General features: G+C 40.9%; 1 protein-coding gene across 4 annotated transcripts in view; it reads left to right on the top strand.

Annotated features, from left to right (window-relative positions):
* Nucleotides 1-17,987, top strand: part of LOC124555648 (inner nuclear membrane protein Man1) — a 337,416-nt gene that overhangs the window by 218,457 nt on the left and 100,972 nt on the right. For all 4 annotated transcript variants that reach the window (XR_006968574.1, XR_006968575.1, XM_047129632.1 and 1 more), the window contains exon 7: nucleotides 2,644-2,844. Coding sequence is in view for 2 of the 4 variants with exons in the window: in XM_047129632.1 (XP_046985588.1) it covers nucleotides 2,644-2,844 (201 nt within the window). In the remaining 2 variants the exon portion in view is untranslated. The remainder of the gene's footprint in view (nucleotides 1-2,643; nucleotides 2,845-17,987) is intronic.

The raw sequence follows: 17,987 nt of genomic DNA, 5'->3' as shown, positions 1-17,987 counted from the left end.
CTCGTGAGTATACATTCTGGTTTTCAAAAATTTCTAGATTCAGATAAATTTGAGAGTGTGAAATTAATAGCTTCTGTGGCGTAACAGTTACGGTTATCAACAAGTTTATATAACTACAGCCACTGCCAGTTGTAATAGCAACAGTAATAATAATAGTAAAAAATAATATGCATAGTTTATCTGACAACTAAAGAATTGTTTTTGTGGAATTTTGTTGTTTCGTACATAATTAAGTATAGTTTAGGGCAATAAAGAGATGGTGTGTAACATTTCGCAACTCTCCATTTCGCATTTTTGTGTAATTGGGGGTTTTCGTGCTTTTCCATTTTTTCAGACGGATGTACAATATTTGTAACAGATGTATTAGTTCACGAATTTACCTCTGGGCCGAAAATCAAATATTCTTACGCTGCACCCACATGATAACTTTTGCTAACTGCACACTTCCTTGTTAAATGTTCGCTTTTAGTCGCACTTATTTGATGTTGTCACTCTCTCAATCAAAGGATCTGTGTTTCAGAGGCCACAGTTTCTTTGTGACTTACTTTTTGTGGTAATTTACCTTTCTGTTCCCAGAATGAAATTTTCACTCTGCAGTGAAGTGTGCACTGATATGAAACTTCATGGCAGATTAAAGCTGTGTGCTGGACCAAGACTCGAACTCAGGAACTTCGCCTTTTGCGAGCAAGTAGTCTACTGTCTGAACTACCCAAGCACAACACACAACCCTTTCTCAAAACTTTATTTTTCTGTTAGCATTTAAAATAGATTAAACATAGTTCATGTATGCACTGTGCATGAAAGCCAATTCCTGCACAGTAAGCAACCAATCATTGTGGAAATGGTTAAACTTAAGTAGTAATGTCTATCAACATGGTCACTTGACTAAAATACTAATGAGGCACTGCTGCCAATCCCACATTTAAGTGAATATCAGAGAAACCAGTGATACAACTTTTCATGAAATTTTATATGTACGGTGTGGGCCTACAGCACAGATAAATCTGCTCATCATAAGATCAATAGATTTCAGAAGCATGAATAAATGCTACAGTCTCACAATCGACGGTGATGTGCGTTAGGCTCTTATGATTCTCAGCACCTCAAATAGATTACTGTATGACAAAATTCATAAGTTAATATACTATAACTCATTCAGAAACTGACAAAATAGGTTTACTGTCAGTACAACTTTAGCATATACAGTCGTTTGATCTAATTTTACTATATAGTGAGTGAATTAGCATATCTGAGGACTGTGCTATCATCTAGCAGGATTTATGCCGAGCAAAACAGGGTAAAAGTCTGCCGCAGTGTGCTACCACCTGGTGACACTGATGTAAACTTCTAGTTGAGTGACGAGGTTAGCTGTGCACATTATCAAATCCATATGTATTTGGCCTGTAAGGCAATTGGGTCATGTGAGCTGCGTATGCACAAAAGCTCCTTAAAATATGCACAACTGAAAGTATGCTCCTGACCCCGATACGAAGTTTTACGGAGCCTAGAGTAGCACGGTAGATTCAAGTGCTGTTTCTTTCAGCTGCAACATCTATGTTGCAATTAACAGTATGCAAAGAAAAATAACCAACAAATCCGCAAGATGTTGAAAGTTAGGGTGTTCATGTGCTCTTACACAGGACCCACCACTGGTTATGCTTATTGGAAGCTAGGATCCATCTTTGCAGTGATCCGTAATTTTTAATACAATTGTTGACCCAACACCAACATGGAGAAACCTGAATTTCAGGTTTTCCAGGTAAAGGCAACTGTTTTTTAGTATGTGTGTGACACTCTTGGTGTATGAGCTACCTATTGTTACTTCCACCACTGCTCTGTTAACTCCTCCCTTCTCCATCTACTTTGTCTTCTTCCTTCACCTGCTCAGTTAACTTTGAGGAAATGTTTCTTAATGATTTTTATTTCTGGAAGCCGAAGGATTATTATTGAATTTTTGGTTGTACAGCCAAGGAGAAAATGTCACAGTCTGCCTGTGGCATACTGTGTGTGTGTGTGTGTGTGTGTGTGTGTGTGTGTGTGTGTGTTCACTTACTGATGCATCAAATAGGGTGGATATACTAGGAGTTTAAGAAGCAGGAGCAGATGAATTATCTCCAGTAAAGTGCAGTAATATTTGAATTCATGTACCTATTTGTTAAATACGGGAAATAAGGTAACTAATTTTGTAGATACATTCAACAACTTTTGAGGAATTTTTGGGGATAGTAAATGATCTCCAACAAACAATTTTGTGGTGACATGCTTTGCAGTTCATCCATTGCAACGAAACTCACTCAACTAAATTAAATTCAGTGAAAGCCAGTGAGTGGAATTCGGGGAATTACATCATTAACATATTCAAAATTCATACATACATACATACATACAGAACTACTTTAAAAAACCTTCTGAGTTAAACTCTTCTGCATACTGTTGATACTGTACTTAGGTTAGTGCGTAGCATGTACTTGCATAACAAGAATGAAATTTAATTTAATTTAATGTTCATACCATCTCTGTGCCAAGCCAAGACATTATCTCATCATTCTAATAGATAAAAATCTCACAATTAAAAATTTTAGTACGTATTAGTGTAATTGAATAATTTTGTTTGTTTCAAAAATGTGTGTCTGGTAATTACAGGTGTGGTGGTGATTTATATTATCTTTAAGCTGCTGTCAGTTTACAAAGCACATGCTGAAACTCACAAAAGAAATGTTCGTGCAATGGTGGGTCGAATTACTAAGTTTCTTAGAACAGAATCTGACAACAATGCTGAAGAACCATTTTTTGTTGTTATTGATTATGTTCGTGACCAGCTGATACCAGCGAAAGACTATAAACGTAAGTTTATGTATTTTAAATGTGTTAGTTAATTCTGTGTTATAGACTGTATTCATGAATAATGTTATCATGTAGAACATGTGTGTTGAACAAAAGATAGCAGAGACAATGTGTGTGTGTGTGTGTGTGTGTGTGTGTGTGTGTGTGTGTGTGTGTGTGCAGGTCTATTAAAGGTTTGTAGTGGACTAATTAGTTTTATTCAAGAATCCTTCTACCATCTTCCTTTGTAGTATAGTGTTGGTGAATCTGTCATATTACTTTCAAAGTGTGTTGCAGAGTTGACAACAGATTCCGTGAGTCGATGAGTGTACTGTCAGGCTGTGGTTAATATTCTCAGTTGTTTGAACAAATGCTTGTGAGATGTACTTGTGTTATAATTACTGTTTGTGTAAGTGAGGAGTTACAGCAGAACATTATCCCCTGTTATGTTAGTGAATGAAAATATGCTAAATATGTTAACTTGATTTATGTGTCTCCAAAGTTGGCAATTATTCTTACGATAACAGCTGAATCAAAATGTTTTAGGGGGTCTGCTATATGGTTTTTCAATTTGTTTTCATCAGTATACACACCCAAAAATGTAGAAGTTGTGCCCTTTTTTGTAAACAGCATTGACAGTAGGTGGTCCATTTATAATGTTTTAACAGTACAAATCTGGATGAGCTGTAGTTTTACAAAGAACTAATTCTGACTCCTTATTCCTATGAAATTGTAAATCATTACTATAAAGCAAGAATATTAATGGGCCCATGATTGAACTATGTGGAAAGCCTCTTGTGATTTCTCCACATGAAGATGACATGCTGTGCCTGTTTGTATTACTCAAACATCTTAATGTAGCTTTTCGCTCACTGTTTCTTAAATATGAACTAAGTTGTGTTTGTAGTGAATCATGTATCCCACAAAATCTCAATTTCTCTGATAGAATATTGTTATTGGCGCTATCAGATACCTATGATAAGACACAGAGGCTCCCAACTGATACTATTTTATCATTTGAAAAAAAAAAAAAAGAAAAAAATAGTATTTGCTCATTGAAGGTGGAAACTGCTTTCAAATAGAGCAGCCGTTTTGAAATCCGAACTTTGACTAAGTATCCTATTTCTACTCAAGTGACTGACAACCCCCAAGTACATTACCTTCACAAAAATTGATGAAAATGATGAGGAAAATTGAGGAATTGCCTTTCTTATAGAGAGGCCAACAATGGCATATTTTAATGTGTGTGGTAATCTATCCTGAACCCATGATGGTTTACACATGTGACTGAGAACAAGTTATAGGGCCATAATGTTTAGTGCTTATTGGAGGTTTCATCAACTCTGTGTGAACTTTCACTTTTAGGTTAATGATCATCATCCTTACGTCAGACGGGAGATGTATGACGAATTTTCATATCACTAAATCTCCTCTATGTGGATTCTTCAGTGTACTTTTTTTTCTTTCGCATTTGGACTTCATGAAACAATTTTCTCAATTACTTTTAAAAATAAATTATTAAAAATACCTGCTACACTTGAACAATCTTTTATAATGCTCCCATTCTATTTGGTAGTGGAAAAGCACCTCTTTCTAAAGCTTCTTCCCCTGTCTGTTTTAACAATATCCCATATTGGTTTGATTTTACAGTCTGATTTGCAAATTTCTGACATGATATGCATACTACAGTAGATTCTCGATTATCTGACCTGAACCGGCTGCTGCAAGGTTGCATAAGCGGAAAGGTCAGATAACACAGAAAACAATACAAAAAAACACAAAAATTAAACTAAAGTAGGCTAAATGAGTTAAACGTTTAATACAATACAATTCAAATTAGACTGAATAGATATTTGCTGTGTGAATAAGTTAGTAATTGTCTTTTGTTTGCTTGCTGTTTGCCGTTTTTTTTTTTTTTTTTTTTTTTTTTGCCGCTAAATCATGTAGTCTCTTAAAAAGTAAAACCTTGGTAGACGATGTTTCCTCCAGTTGCTCTACATATTTTAAAGCAGTTTCTAAGGTCTTGTGTCCTTTGTTGTGAGAAATCTTGGGTACACTTTCCTCCACTACATCTGCTTCTTCGCCTTCTTCTTTTTCGTTTACCATATTGACTATTTCTTCATCTGTCACTTCAAATTCTTCATCTTGGACAATCCATTCATTTATGTCATCTTCTGTGGTGAAAACACATCCCGGAAATTTTCATAACAATGAAAGCAGGGTAGTATTTTCTGGTTCGGTCTGCTGCTGGAGATTTTCATCATCTCGAGAATTTTCTTGTTTTTCCCGTAGCAAAATTTTCCAGGATTTTGCGGTTATATTTGCCTCCAACACTCTCCCAAGATTGGGCCACATCATAAGCTACGTCTTTCAAATTAATGCAGCGCAACTGCTCTAACATGTCTTATCCCTTGTCCATAGCATTAATTAAAGAGGAAAGCAAGTTTCTGCGGTAGTTTCTCTTCAGTGTCTCTAAGGTCCCTTGGTCCATAGGCTGACATAAGGATGTGACATTTGGAGGCAAAAACATGGCCTTTATATCTTGATCTCGAAGTTCATTTTCATTAGGAAGACAAGTGGCATTGTCTAGAAGCAACAGTGCTTTGCGGAGACGTGCAGTAGTATTTGTGGACTAATGGGCTTGACAGTAGTCATATCGGTACACAGTCTCATCCTAGCCTGCAGAGGAACATCATCTAGCATACATGGAAGATGGTCTGTTAAGAGTCTGTGTTCCATCTGTGAAAAATGGGTCTATGATGTGATGGTTCACTATCCCACACCACACGTTTACGCTCCATGGTAGCTAACATTCCTCCCAACGAAGCCAATGTGGATTGTCAACAGACCAGTAGTGCATGTTAAAGTGCTTCACCTGGTCATGATTGGTAAATGTGGCTTCATCACTAAACAAGATACATTATGCGTGTAGAGTACCCAGTCTTAATGCTCATGTAGAGAAGTCACATATGCCGGCCGTGGTGCCCGAGCGGTTCTAGGCGCTTCAGTCCGGGACCGCGCGACTACTACGGTCGCAGGTTCGAATCCTGCCTCGGGCATGGATGTGTGTGGTGTCCTTAGGTTAGTTAGGTTTAAGTAGCTCTAAGTTCTAGGGGACTGATGACCTCAGAAGTTAAGTCCCATAGTGCTCAGAGCCATTTTTAGAAGTCACATGATTCTCATGATCATTTCCATGCAGCTCTTGATGAAGAGAGATGTGATAGGGATGGAACCCATGTTGATGGAGAATGTGTTGGACACTTGCCTGCCTCATCCCAGTTCCTCGTGAGATTGTACAGGAGCTAACGTGTAGATCATCTGCAACAGCAGCAAGAACATTAATTTCTCCCTCTTCTGTTATCACTTGTTTCCTTCCAGTAGATTGGCTGGGTGTTGTTACACTACCAAATTCTCATAACTGGCTGAAGAGGTTGGTAAATAATTACCGAGACGGTTGACATATATTGGGCTACCTTGACACATACACTGAACAAGAACAACTGCGTTCTTCCTACTCTGTCTATACACTGTGAGCATGTCAGCTTTTTCTGCTTTGGTAAATACAGTTGTCCACTCACAACCTGCTGCTTGGACTGTCACACACTAACTGACTAGCAAGTTGCAGTGCACCCAGGGAACACTCAGGCACACTGTAAGCAAACAAAAAATTGGTACCTAGCACCAATGCAGGTTGAACAGAACAAAGAAGTGTCGATGGGGAAACTACAAAATATGATATGTCGTTAATGACACACACTAGAATCCTCCAAGAAACACCACTAACATTCTAATTTACCCTACTTTTAGTGTGTTAACGTCTATAGGCATTGTTCCATCCAAAAAGTTTATGGTAGCAGAAAAATACATTTTCTAAGTATTATTACAATCTGTTTATTGGCTAACAGTACGAGTCTTTGACTGCCAATCCATCCTGTGAAAACTGCACATCAATAGAACTTCCCATTTCTGCAATATTTGTGGATCAAGTTGCAGGTGATTCACCATATATAGGTCCTGTTATAGAACTGGGCTGCATAATTTTCTCTCATCAACATTATGTATACACAAGCAATGAATTAATCGCTCTCTAATGAGGTAGATGAAAGTATACTTGCCTTCCTTTTTTTTCTGTGCTTGTGTTGGTCAGAACACTCATTTTCACACATTTTACCCTAATGCTTGTGAAAATTGCATTGCCAGGAAAACCTGCACCAAAAGAATTGAAACTCAGAGAATCTCTTGAACAGTATACCAGTAATATGCAAGTAAATCATAGAGAGATAGTATACTCATTGCCCTAGCAGTGCCCTCAGTTGTGTGATCAGGATGATTAATGTTATTCCCAGCTCAGATGAAAAAAAGAACCATCAGACAAAGTATAGAAGTGATCTGAGCAACGTTGATTAATGTTGTATGAATGAATTTGAACAGGGCAAACAATTTTGTGTGTGTGTGTTTCGGGGCCGGGGGATTCTGGATGCTCAGGCACAGAAAATGGTGTCAACGTGTCTGCAATTGACATGATCTAGTCTTTTGTAGATTGGGTTGATAGCACACATGCCATTGTACACTGTTAAGCCAAAACATCTTGCTCACTGCCCATGACAAGCATGGGACTCTGTAGCAGACGACCCTTACATGACTCCATAACAGCTTCAGTAAAGGTTGCGGCGGTGAATCATGGATCGGTGGAAACATGTCACTAAGCTGGAAGAATCACATTGGTTGTTACATCAGGTTCATGGCTAGGTGAATGGTGGCTTGAAGCATGCACTGCAGTATGGACACAGGCGAGTAGGGCAGTATTATGCTATGTGGTACAATAACCTGGATTTCCATTGGTCCTGTGGTAGTAGTCAAAGCACCACGACAGCTGTGGACTGCACGAACTTTATTGTGCACCACCTGCACCACTTCATGCTTGATGTCTTCCATGGCAGTGATAGCATGTTCTAGCAGAGTAACTGTTCATGTCACAAGACCCGATCATGCTACAGTGGTGAAGGACTTGTTGAATCCACATTGCGCAGAGTTGCTGCTGTATTGCATTCCAAATGTGGACAAATATGCTATTAAGCAGGTATTTTCCTTCTGTTGACCAGAAATACCCTGATGAAAATGGATACATAGTCGCTGATGTACATGGTGGTAAAATATAGTTTTTATGGACAATTTGCTCTTCAAGCTGCCCTACCTCAGTTGCCATGTAGATTTTACTTGGCACCATAGCAGCCAAAATTGTTGAGTGGCTTTGTTCATCAACATTTTTTCAGTAGGTTGAGACACTATAGGATGCAACATACAATCTTGGCTCCTACTTGTTGAGGGCAGTCTCAAAAGCAGTGTATTTCCCCTCATTCAGGCAACTCCACATGCTATATTTCAGCTGCATAGGGAAAGGAATGTGCAAGCCGTCTTCAAATTATGGTAGATACTAATATCTTCCTCGGTCTGCAAGTTGACCTGCATGTTTGCCCAATATCTTGCCCATTGCACATTTTGGGGGTATGATTACCTGGTAGTTTGCTTGTTTTAGTCCTGTGCAGTCACAACAGATAATTTGTACTCTAATACAAACCACATAGAAATATGTTCTCCAGAAACATAACCAGGCCTTCAAATTCCACGCCACAGCACTTACAGACTTTGATTGCAACATGCTGAATTCAGTCAGCCAGGGTACGTATATGCAGTTTTCACAAATATTTAGTCTACTTCCCCTTCTGTGCAGCGAGTCTATCCTCTGACTACCCCATATCTTTCCTGACTGCCGGGGTTCAGAGTAGGTGTGTAGTTACTCCACCTTGTTGTAAAAGGCATTCAGACAGAGTTTTTACTTAGACATGCCCACATGTTGACAACACAGCCATGATTAGATTTTCTTCTGTACATTTTACAGTAGTGCAGGCTGTCTGGGGAAGGCCATCTTAATTGCCATCCGACATGTCCTCTGTGTGTGAATATCTTGTACACATCTAAACCAACTGACTTACCTATGCATCAAAAATCTAATGTCATGGAGGTGTCATGAAGTACCTTCTCATTCATAGTCCCCTGACAAGGTAGAGATCACACCACTGATAACTGAACTGCAAACACTCCATATACACTGAGGAATAGTGGCCTGTCCAGTCCAGGGCAGAACGACTCCAGTCAATGTGTAATAGGTCAGGTAGCTCCTGCCCTGGTGGAATTATGCATTTGGGAGAGTTCATTGTATTGGAGAGAATGGCATCAAAGCAAATGATAAAATTGTAGAAGAGTATTGCATAAACTTTGAGCACACAAACAACCAAAAGCTTTCCTCCCAAATCAACAGCTGATTGGGGGCCTCACAAATACCAGTGAACTAAAGGGTCATGAACATCAAGCCACAGAGTGTCTCAGTCATGCTACTTTCTGGAATAAAAAATTAAAAATTCCCATAGTAACTGAAACACAACAAAAATATTAAGAAAGTGAAAGGAAAAGAAAAACCTGAACCAAATCCAAACCGGGACATTCTGTCTGTCACCAACCTTTCCTTGACTGAATGCACAGATATTACACCAGTCTCATAGTAATAGAAATCTGAGACACATATAGCCACACACTCCTACATCTTCACTGCTTTCACTTTCTCCGCCTTAATGTTTTTATAATCATTGCATTATTGCGTCAACTGGTGACAATTTATCTACTGTGTGCGTTGCAATACAGTAATTGAGGAACTTGGATGATCATATCCCTAATAATAGAAATTATCATATTTATTACAAAACCTGAGTCAGTACTGAGAAGGCACCAGAAGTGTATGCATGTTTATCCACTCAGACACCTACAGTGAGCAAGCCCCACTTAACGTGCTGCATGTGGTACCTAATCTCCTTTAGACCTCACAGTATGCAGTCCCTGATTCCCCTGAAAAATCCAGTGAAACATTCATTGAGACACTTTTGGTAGTGGTCACTTTCCTGTTACAATATCCCTACTGAACCAAAGAACTAATGAAGTTCTAACACACTAGTCTCTTAGGTGACCTAATTGGGTACTTTACGCAAGCAGAGTATGGTTTTAAAACATGCTACAGTTGTGACCACACATGTTGTGGATGCAACAGTACCTTTATCTTCAGCTGTCTGGATTGAAACCCATACCATAATTGTTAGAAGAACTGGATGAGGTCATTAGAGACAGTATAAGAGTTCTCTAACACTATAATTCTGTGGCCAATTTAATTTTATTCAACCGATAAACAGAGTGGGGGCTTAATTTTTGATAAGAAAATGGAAGAAGGCATGTTGGGTGTAATGCATCTCACCTGGAGAGCACACTCCACATCCTCCCAAGCGTGGGCTAAGTTCTGGGCATTTACAATCATATTACCCAAAGTAATGCCTGACATCTCTGTTAACAGAGTTACGATCACAAATCCCTGGAATGTTGCTGAACATTTTGCACCTTACTTTGCAAAAATATTTTTGTACGGCAGTTATAGTCGTACTGTTGCAAAATGTTTGACACAATGTAAAACCTAATTCTTCCACTCTCAATCCCTTGAAACTTTCAGTGACCCTTGTAATGAACGGGAACTAGACAGTACTTTAGATTTGTGTTGGAATACATTCCTAGGACACAACAAAATACATTATGAAATTCTACATCACCTTAGCAATAATGGCAAAAAAGATGTTCAAGATATTTTTAATGGAATATGACAGGAAGGGATTTCCCTCTGTGATGAGAGAGCATTATAGTATCCACATTTGAACAAGAAAAAGACATAGGTAACATAGTTAATGCACCGTAGCCTAACTGCTAGTTAATGCAATCAAATCATGTCACCATATCACCTGACTGGTGAGAACTGAGGGCTCTCTGGATGAGGATGGAAAAAATACACACACACACACACACACACACACACACACACACACACACACACACACACATTGTATACCAGATTCCCACATGCCACAGCCCCTGCCCAGTAGTATAGATGAACATAACTCAAAGGTTAAGTAATGTAGACAATCTGATTCAAGCTTAATGTTACATCAACCAAAGGATACATTTCTGTGTTGTTAAAACAACCACAGAACAGCGCACTAACCCACATTGCATGCAGTCCTTAAATAATGCTTAATCAGATTTAGGGTTAACAGTACATTGTGCATAATTCACATAACAATATTCCAAGGTTTACTGTTGAGCTCTTTGCTTGCTTTAATGTACAAATCTTGTGGACAAGAGTGACCAAAGGTCTGTTGCATGCAATTCTTTTCCAAATGTCCACACACTCGGAGGACTCCCAATTCATTTGCGAGTATGTTTGTGGCAAGCACAAGGCCTCAAATTATTGCAGCACCTTCTACTTTTCATGTGCTGCAGTCTCTTATTACTGACTATCCTACCTTCTTGTACTGCCAAGGAAGCACCATTTGATGTCAGGCGGACTGTTCCCTAGGTTCTATTTTCATTTCTCAGGATATACATTCATTTACATTACATCACCTTTTGACTGAAGCATTGTTTGGGCCACTTCTGGGTCTGACCTTCATTTTCCAAATTTTTTCTGTATTGTGGACCGACTTGGGAAGGACACCTCAAATAGCCCCCACTGCATGCAGTGGTGAAGATCATCTGCACACAAAACTTTCGTATGCTCTTATCTGCGCTTCAAAGCCAATGCGGTAGCCAGTCCGACAAGGTGAAATCATTTTGTACCCTTTCAGTTGAGCCCCGTGACAATACAGGGTTCACACTGCTGATGGCTGAGCTGCTAGCTCGACACATTTGCCAAGGAGGAAGTGCCCATCTCCCTGGGGCATCAGTATTCCCGACAACAGCTGCCTCACCGGATGGCCTTTGCTGCTACTGGGTGGTGACTGGGGAGAGCACTTGATTGGAGTATCATTGGGATGGATGTTTCGCACATGAAACACATCAAATTACACCAAAACAATGACTGTTATGATCCAGTCATGTCATCAGGTAGATCAAGACGTTTCTATGTGGACACTTACAATCCTACTGAGAAGAGAGACAAGCTAGATGACAGAGAGTGAAACAATTTATACACTACTTGGTATGTACTCAAACTGATGGTGATACTTTTACTCCGACAAAGCTGTTATTTTTGTGGAACATACTGAAGATAAATTTTGAGAAGTTTGGGTCTCTGGGAAAAATTCACAGTTGATCGCTATTGATCAAAGCTTTCTCCCGTGCACATTCTACAGTTCTTCAGGCATTGGTGGTCTTGGTGACATGCAGTGACCATTACCCCCACATAAAACTGAATACGGTCAAAGGAATCATCTCCCACAGAGACCTTATGCTCCAAACTAGGAGCTACATGCTAATCTTGAGCAGAGAGGCATACATTTTGCCTGATGTATCCAAAAAGATCCCAAGGATGTCTGAACAGATACAGGTGCCTTAACCTGAAGCTTTTGAAAGGAATGTGCTCCCAGAAAGTTTTAGTCATGGTGTACAGGTATGATGTGAAACCTTACATCCCATCATCTTTAAGGTGCACCCGATGCTTAAATTTGGTCATATGTCGTCTCGCTGCATGGCAGACCCAAAATGTGACAATTGCAGATGAACACTCAATGAAGTTAGCCTTGGTGAACAACCAACTCTGTGTTTCAGTCGCATAGGGCACCACCCTCCATGTTTACTGTTTTCCCCAATCTTCTAGATAGAACAGAAAATACAGGAATATAAATCTATTGACAACCTGTCACATATTGATACAAGAAAAAAATATGAACACCTACATCCTGGTAATTTGATGACTAGTTATGCAAAAGTCTCAACCATCACACCCACTACCTCAATTTTTTCCAATCCAGTTCTCCCACCACTCTCCTGTCTTTTGATCACTGTGGCACCATCTTCATGGATAAACTTCTCACACCTGACAGGAGAAGCAACTTCTTCCTCTGGCACCTACCTCTGACAGGACTCCCCCCTCAGGATCCTGTTCCCCAGAAAGCCACGGATCAAAGGCCAGATGCCAGCCGATGGGTGAAGGAACTGTGGCTTGTGGGCCCAGGGCTACTCGCTCTTTATCCATCACATCCCCACTTTCTTTGCAAATAGGCCCTTGCAAGAATCTCAGCTACCAAAGTCTGTGAAGGAAGAAGAGGAGGAGGAAAATTGGGACAAGCCTACTTGGGTGACCCTGGATGTGCCAGATCTTCCCATGTATCCAGAATCTCAACCAGTGCTCAATTATGTGATTCCATCATTGGTGAGCAGTCTGCCTGGTGCCTTCATGCCTAACTTGGACACTGTAAGTCAGTGGAACCATAATGGATATTACTACCACCTACCGGAACTATTACACCTTATTTCCTCCTATTCTGAAATTTATGTTCCTTTGCAAGAAATGACCATTCTCCAGCACTCTTTTGTTATCGTGGGTTCTGCGTTCTGTTGGATCCATGCTGACCCCGAGAGTGCATCTGGAGGGGGTGTGTACATTGGTTCACACAGGTGCTGTCAGTGAGTGGATTTCCCTTCATACCACATTGGAAACAATGGCGGTGTGGTTGCAAATTACCTCAGCCATTACTATTTGCAGTGTTAATGTACCTCCATGCAGGCCGCTTACTTAAACTGAATTGACCACCTTAATCCAACAATGCCTCTCCCCTCTCCCCCTTCTCCTACCTGGGGACTTCAGCATGCATCCCCCCCCCCCTCCCCCCGCCCCCCATGATGCATGCCTCTTCAATGATGGTACTCCTATCCACTTCAGTGCTGCCTGTGGCACCTTTTCAGCAGATGATGCTGTAGTTTACAGAAGAGAAGTTGGAGCATTAGAAAATTGTAGCGAAATGCAGGAAGATCTGCAGCGGATAGGCACTTGGTGCAGGGAGTGGCAACTGACCCTTAACATAGACAAATGTAATGTATTGCAAATACATAGAAAGAAGGATCCTTTATTGTATTATTATATGATAGCGGAACAAACACTGGTAGCAGTTACTTCTGTAAAATGTCTGGGAGTATGCGTGCGGAACGATTTGAAGTGGAATGATCATATAAAATTAATTGTTGGTAAGGCGGGTACCAGGTTGAGATTCATTGGGAGAGTCCTTAGAAAATGTAGTCCATCAACAAAGGAGGTGGCTTACAAAACACTCGTTCAACCTATACTTGAGTATTGCTCATCAGTGTGGGATCCGTACCATATCGGGTTGACGGAGGAGATAGAGAAGATCCAAAGAAGAGCGGCGCGTTTCGTCACAGGGTTATTTGGTAACCGTGATAGCGTTACGGAGATGTTTAGCAAACTCAAGTGGCAGACCCTGCAAGAGAGGCGCTCTGCTTCACGGTGTAGCTTGCTCGCCAGGTTTCGAGAGGGTGCGTTTCTGGATGAGGTATCGAATATATTGCTTCCCCCTACTTATACCTCCCAAGGAGATCACGAATGTAAAATTAGGGAGATTCGAGCGCGCACAGAGGCTTTCAGACAGTCATTCTTCCTGCGAACCATAGGCGACTGGAACAGAAAAGGGAGGTAATGACAGTGGCACGTAAAGTGCCTTCCGCCACACGCCTTTGGGTGGCTTGCGGAGTATAAATGTAGATGTAGATGTACATTATGTTCTTTGTAACAAAGACCACTTTCTGATGATCCTGTCACTTCCTTGCCACCACCAGATGGACGGACTTCCATGTTGGATGTGTCAAACAGCCAACTTGCAGTTGTATGTCTCTGCTGGTACGTTCACCCCCTCTCTGTCAGATAGTACTGGTGGAGTTGTGCAAGACGTCTCCGATGCGATCAGCCATGCCCCTGGAGCTACTCTTCTCCCACCCCCTGTCTGCAGGTCCTCTCGATCACTGGCCAGTACCATGGTGGACCAAAGATATTCCTGTAGTTATTCAAGATTGTTGAAGAACCCTGCAACATTTTGAGTGACATCATACATGGGCCAACCTTTGTGCTAAGTCTTGCTATCTATTGAAATGCTGTTAGAACGTATACTGCGAATGTGACTTCTCTTCCCTGGGAATGTATACCTCTTCATCTCGTGTGGGCCTAGCTTTGAAACCTTTGGAGCCACTAAAGATTCACAGCTCTGATGGCTCTCTTATTTGAGAATGGTGTCTGTACTGACACATCGACTCTAGCTGAACACCGTGCGACCCATTTTGTGATGGCATTGGTAACCTCCTCTTACATGGCTCCCTTCTCAATGCATAAGTGATAAATTTAAGTAATCCCCCCACTCCGTTGCCCATTGGCATGTGAATTATATAATGAAACATTCACTAACTGGGACTTGGTTCGGTCTCTGACCACATCTTGTGATATGGCCCTGGACCCTGATTCCATTCGCAGTCAGATGTTGCAGCTTTGTTAGACTTGACTTGTTCGAGAATGTGGAACAGTGATCTCAGTTTTTAATAGAACTTTCATTTGTATACATTGTGAGTTTATAACTTACAACATGTACAATATGAAAAGAGGGGAAGTGACGAAGCACATACCATAAAATGTCGCTACAGAGTGTAACACATCACATCATAAAACTACTGTGTGTTTTGATATGCTGCTATTTAAGATACAAAGAGGTGTGCATTTGCTGGAAGGCACCATTGTACGTATTGTAAATAGATAGAATTTTTATGAACAATTTTTTTCTGTCTGTTTTAGATCTGAATGTGAACACTAGCACATTTCAAAGCAGTATATTAGTTTATAATATAGTGATATAGACAAATAAAAGTTACAGATGATACATCTGACTGTTACTCAACACCACCATCTCGTTGGGGTCTTCAACCATGTTTGGCTCAGTGGTGTCTTCCCTTTACAATGATGGGATAGTATCATCAATACCAAGCCTTTAGCTGGACAAAAACCCAACATCCATCAGCAGTTGACTGACTAGCCTCACAAACGTGCTCTGCAAACTACTTGAATGGATAGTTAACTGCCGATTATGCAGGGTTCTCAAATCTTTGAGTCTTTTGTCCTCCTATGTGTGTGATTTCGAGGAGGGACAGTCCACAACCAAACATCTAATTAGGCTGGAAACAGGCAGTCAGACAGGCTTTTTCTAAATGCCAACACCTCATTGCAGTCCTTTCTGACGTACAAAAGACATACAGCACCGCCAGGCAGCATCACATTTTACTTATCTTATGTGACTGGAGCTTTATAGCCTCCCTGCCAATTTTTGTCAGTTTTTAACCCACTGGTTTTTCCTGGTTAGAGTTGATATGTTACTCAACTATCCATGGATCCAAGAGAATGGTGCCTTGCAAGGCTCAGTGCTGAGTCTCTCACTCTTCCTCATTGCCATCAATGGACTCCTGTTTGACAAGAAGCTGACTTGTCTGCCTTATATTTGCTAACTAAAGACTAACTGCATGTGAAAGCTTAACATCTCTGCTTCCTTACTCACACCTCTTCAGGTGTGGATCATGCTACTTTTCTTCATCTCTACCAGGCTGTGGTCCAATCCCGCGTGGACTGTGGATTTCTAGGTTTATTGCATGGCAGGACTTCCAGCTTTGAAATTGTTCAACCCATTCCATCACTATGTTATTTGTCTGACCGCTGTTGCCTTCCAGACTTGTCCCTTAGACAGTATCCATGCTGAAGCAGGAACCTTCCTTTTCAGCTCCAAAGGTACCAGCTTGTGCTTACCTATGCAATTGCCATTCACCAATTTCCTGATCATCCTATATATCATAATCTTTATGCAGGAGGAGGAGGATCGACCCCGACACTTGCCCTCAGATAGGATTACCAGTTGGAATGCACCTCGCAGCCCCTTGGTTGGTACCCAGACCACAAATCAGAATCTGTCTAATTCAAGGTCCTAAAATTTGCCATCCCCATGGCCTTTTGGTGTCTTCTCTCACTTTTGCAGGTGTATCAAGGTGCTACCATCTTTTACACTGACAGCTCTAAAACCCTGAATAAGACTGGTTTTGCTTTATTGTCTCCTGCTGGTCAGGGGGTACCATTTGTTGCCCTGTGTTTCAATATGTAGTTGCTCACTGAGCAGTCTCCAGGTCATTGACCAGTGTTACTCCTGTCAGCCTATGCTATCTGCTCTCTGAACTTAATCATACTGGCTGCTCAGTTGTCTTTCTCCAGGTCTCAAGTCTAGTGGGTATCCAGGGGAATGAACTGACTGACCTATTAGCTAGAGGCACAATTAACCGCCCCCTCCCCATTTGCTTCAATGGTCCCAGGTGCAGATTTGTGGGGGCAACTAAGTTCTCTGTTCACTCAGACTGAACACCTTCTGGTGGGCTACTGCTGCGTGGCATTCATCCTTCCATTCCTCCTGGAAGGAATCCACTGTTGTACATTGCCTCCACATCAGTCATGCCAGACTGACCCATAGTTTCATATTATGTAGTGAGCCACTCCCACATTGTGGTTATGGAGCTTTACTGACAGTTGCTCATGTCTTGGTGGAATGCCCTCTCCTTCTGGCTCTCAATGCTAAGTATAGTCTCCTGACTTCTGTGCATCTCATGTTGGTGGACAACACAGAAAATTGAACTGGTTCTCTGCTTTCTTTGTGACAGTGGTTTTATTCTCGTATATAATGTTTTATACTATTTTCAGGATTGGGGCGGAGTGGATCTGGTTGAGGGGCCTCTCGTGCTACATTGTGGGTCAGGGGGACCCTCGACCCCACCTCCTTTGTTACTGCCTCTGTCATCCCTCCTTTCCTCTAATTTCATTGTTTCTAGGTGGTTTGCCTGTTTCTGCTACTCCCTACTTTCTGTTTTAGGATTAGTACTCTGTTAATGAGTGGGTGCTATCTGTGTCTGACACGGTTGTTGGAGGGCCCGCTCTCTTCGCATGTAGACTGCCTGGGGACGCTCATGTGCAGCCTTAACTAGTTCTCTCATCTTATTTTATTATTGACAATCCAATTGATGTCCATTACATTTGTAGTGATTTCCCTTTTACTTTTCTGGATCTGTTGACCAGAAGGCATTATTTACTCTGTAGGTGTCTCTGGTAGGAAGAACACACAATGCCATATTATACATACTGCACTATACTGTATTTAAATTTAAAGAACATGGGATGTAAAACATTTCAGAAACTTACCAAATATGGTACAGCAGTTAGAAAAACTTCATTTAAACGTCAACCAAACAATGACATGAGTTTCAGTGTGGTATAT

Source organism: Schistocerca americana, chromosome X (assembly GCF_021461395.2).
Source record: "Schistocerca americana isolate TAMUIC-IGC-003095 chromosome X, iqSchAmer2.1, whole genome shotgun sequence".
Lineage (NCBI taxonomy): Eukaryota > Metazoa > Arthropoda > Insecta > Orthoptera > Acrididae > Schistocerca > Schistocerca americana.
This window is presented reverse-complemented; position numbering and strand designations above follow the sequence as displayed.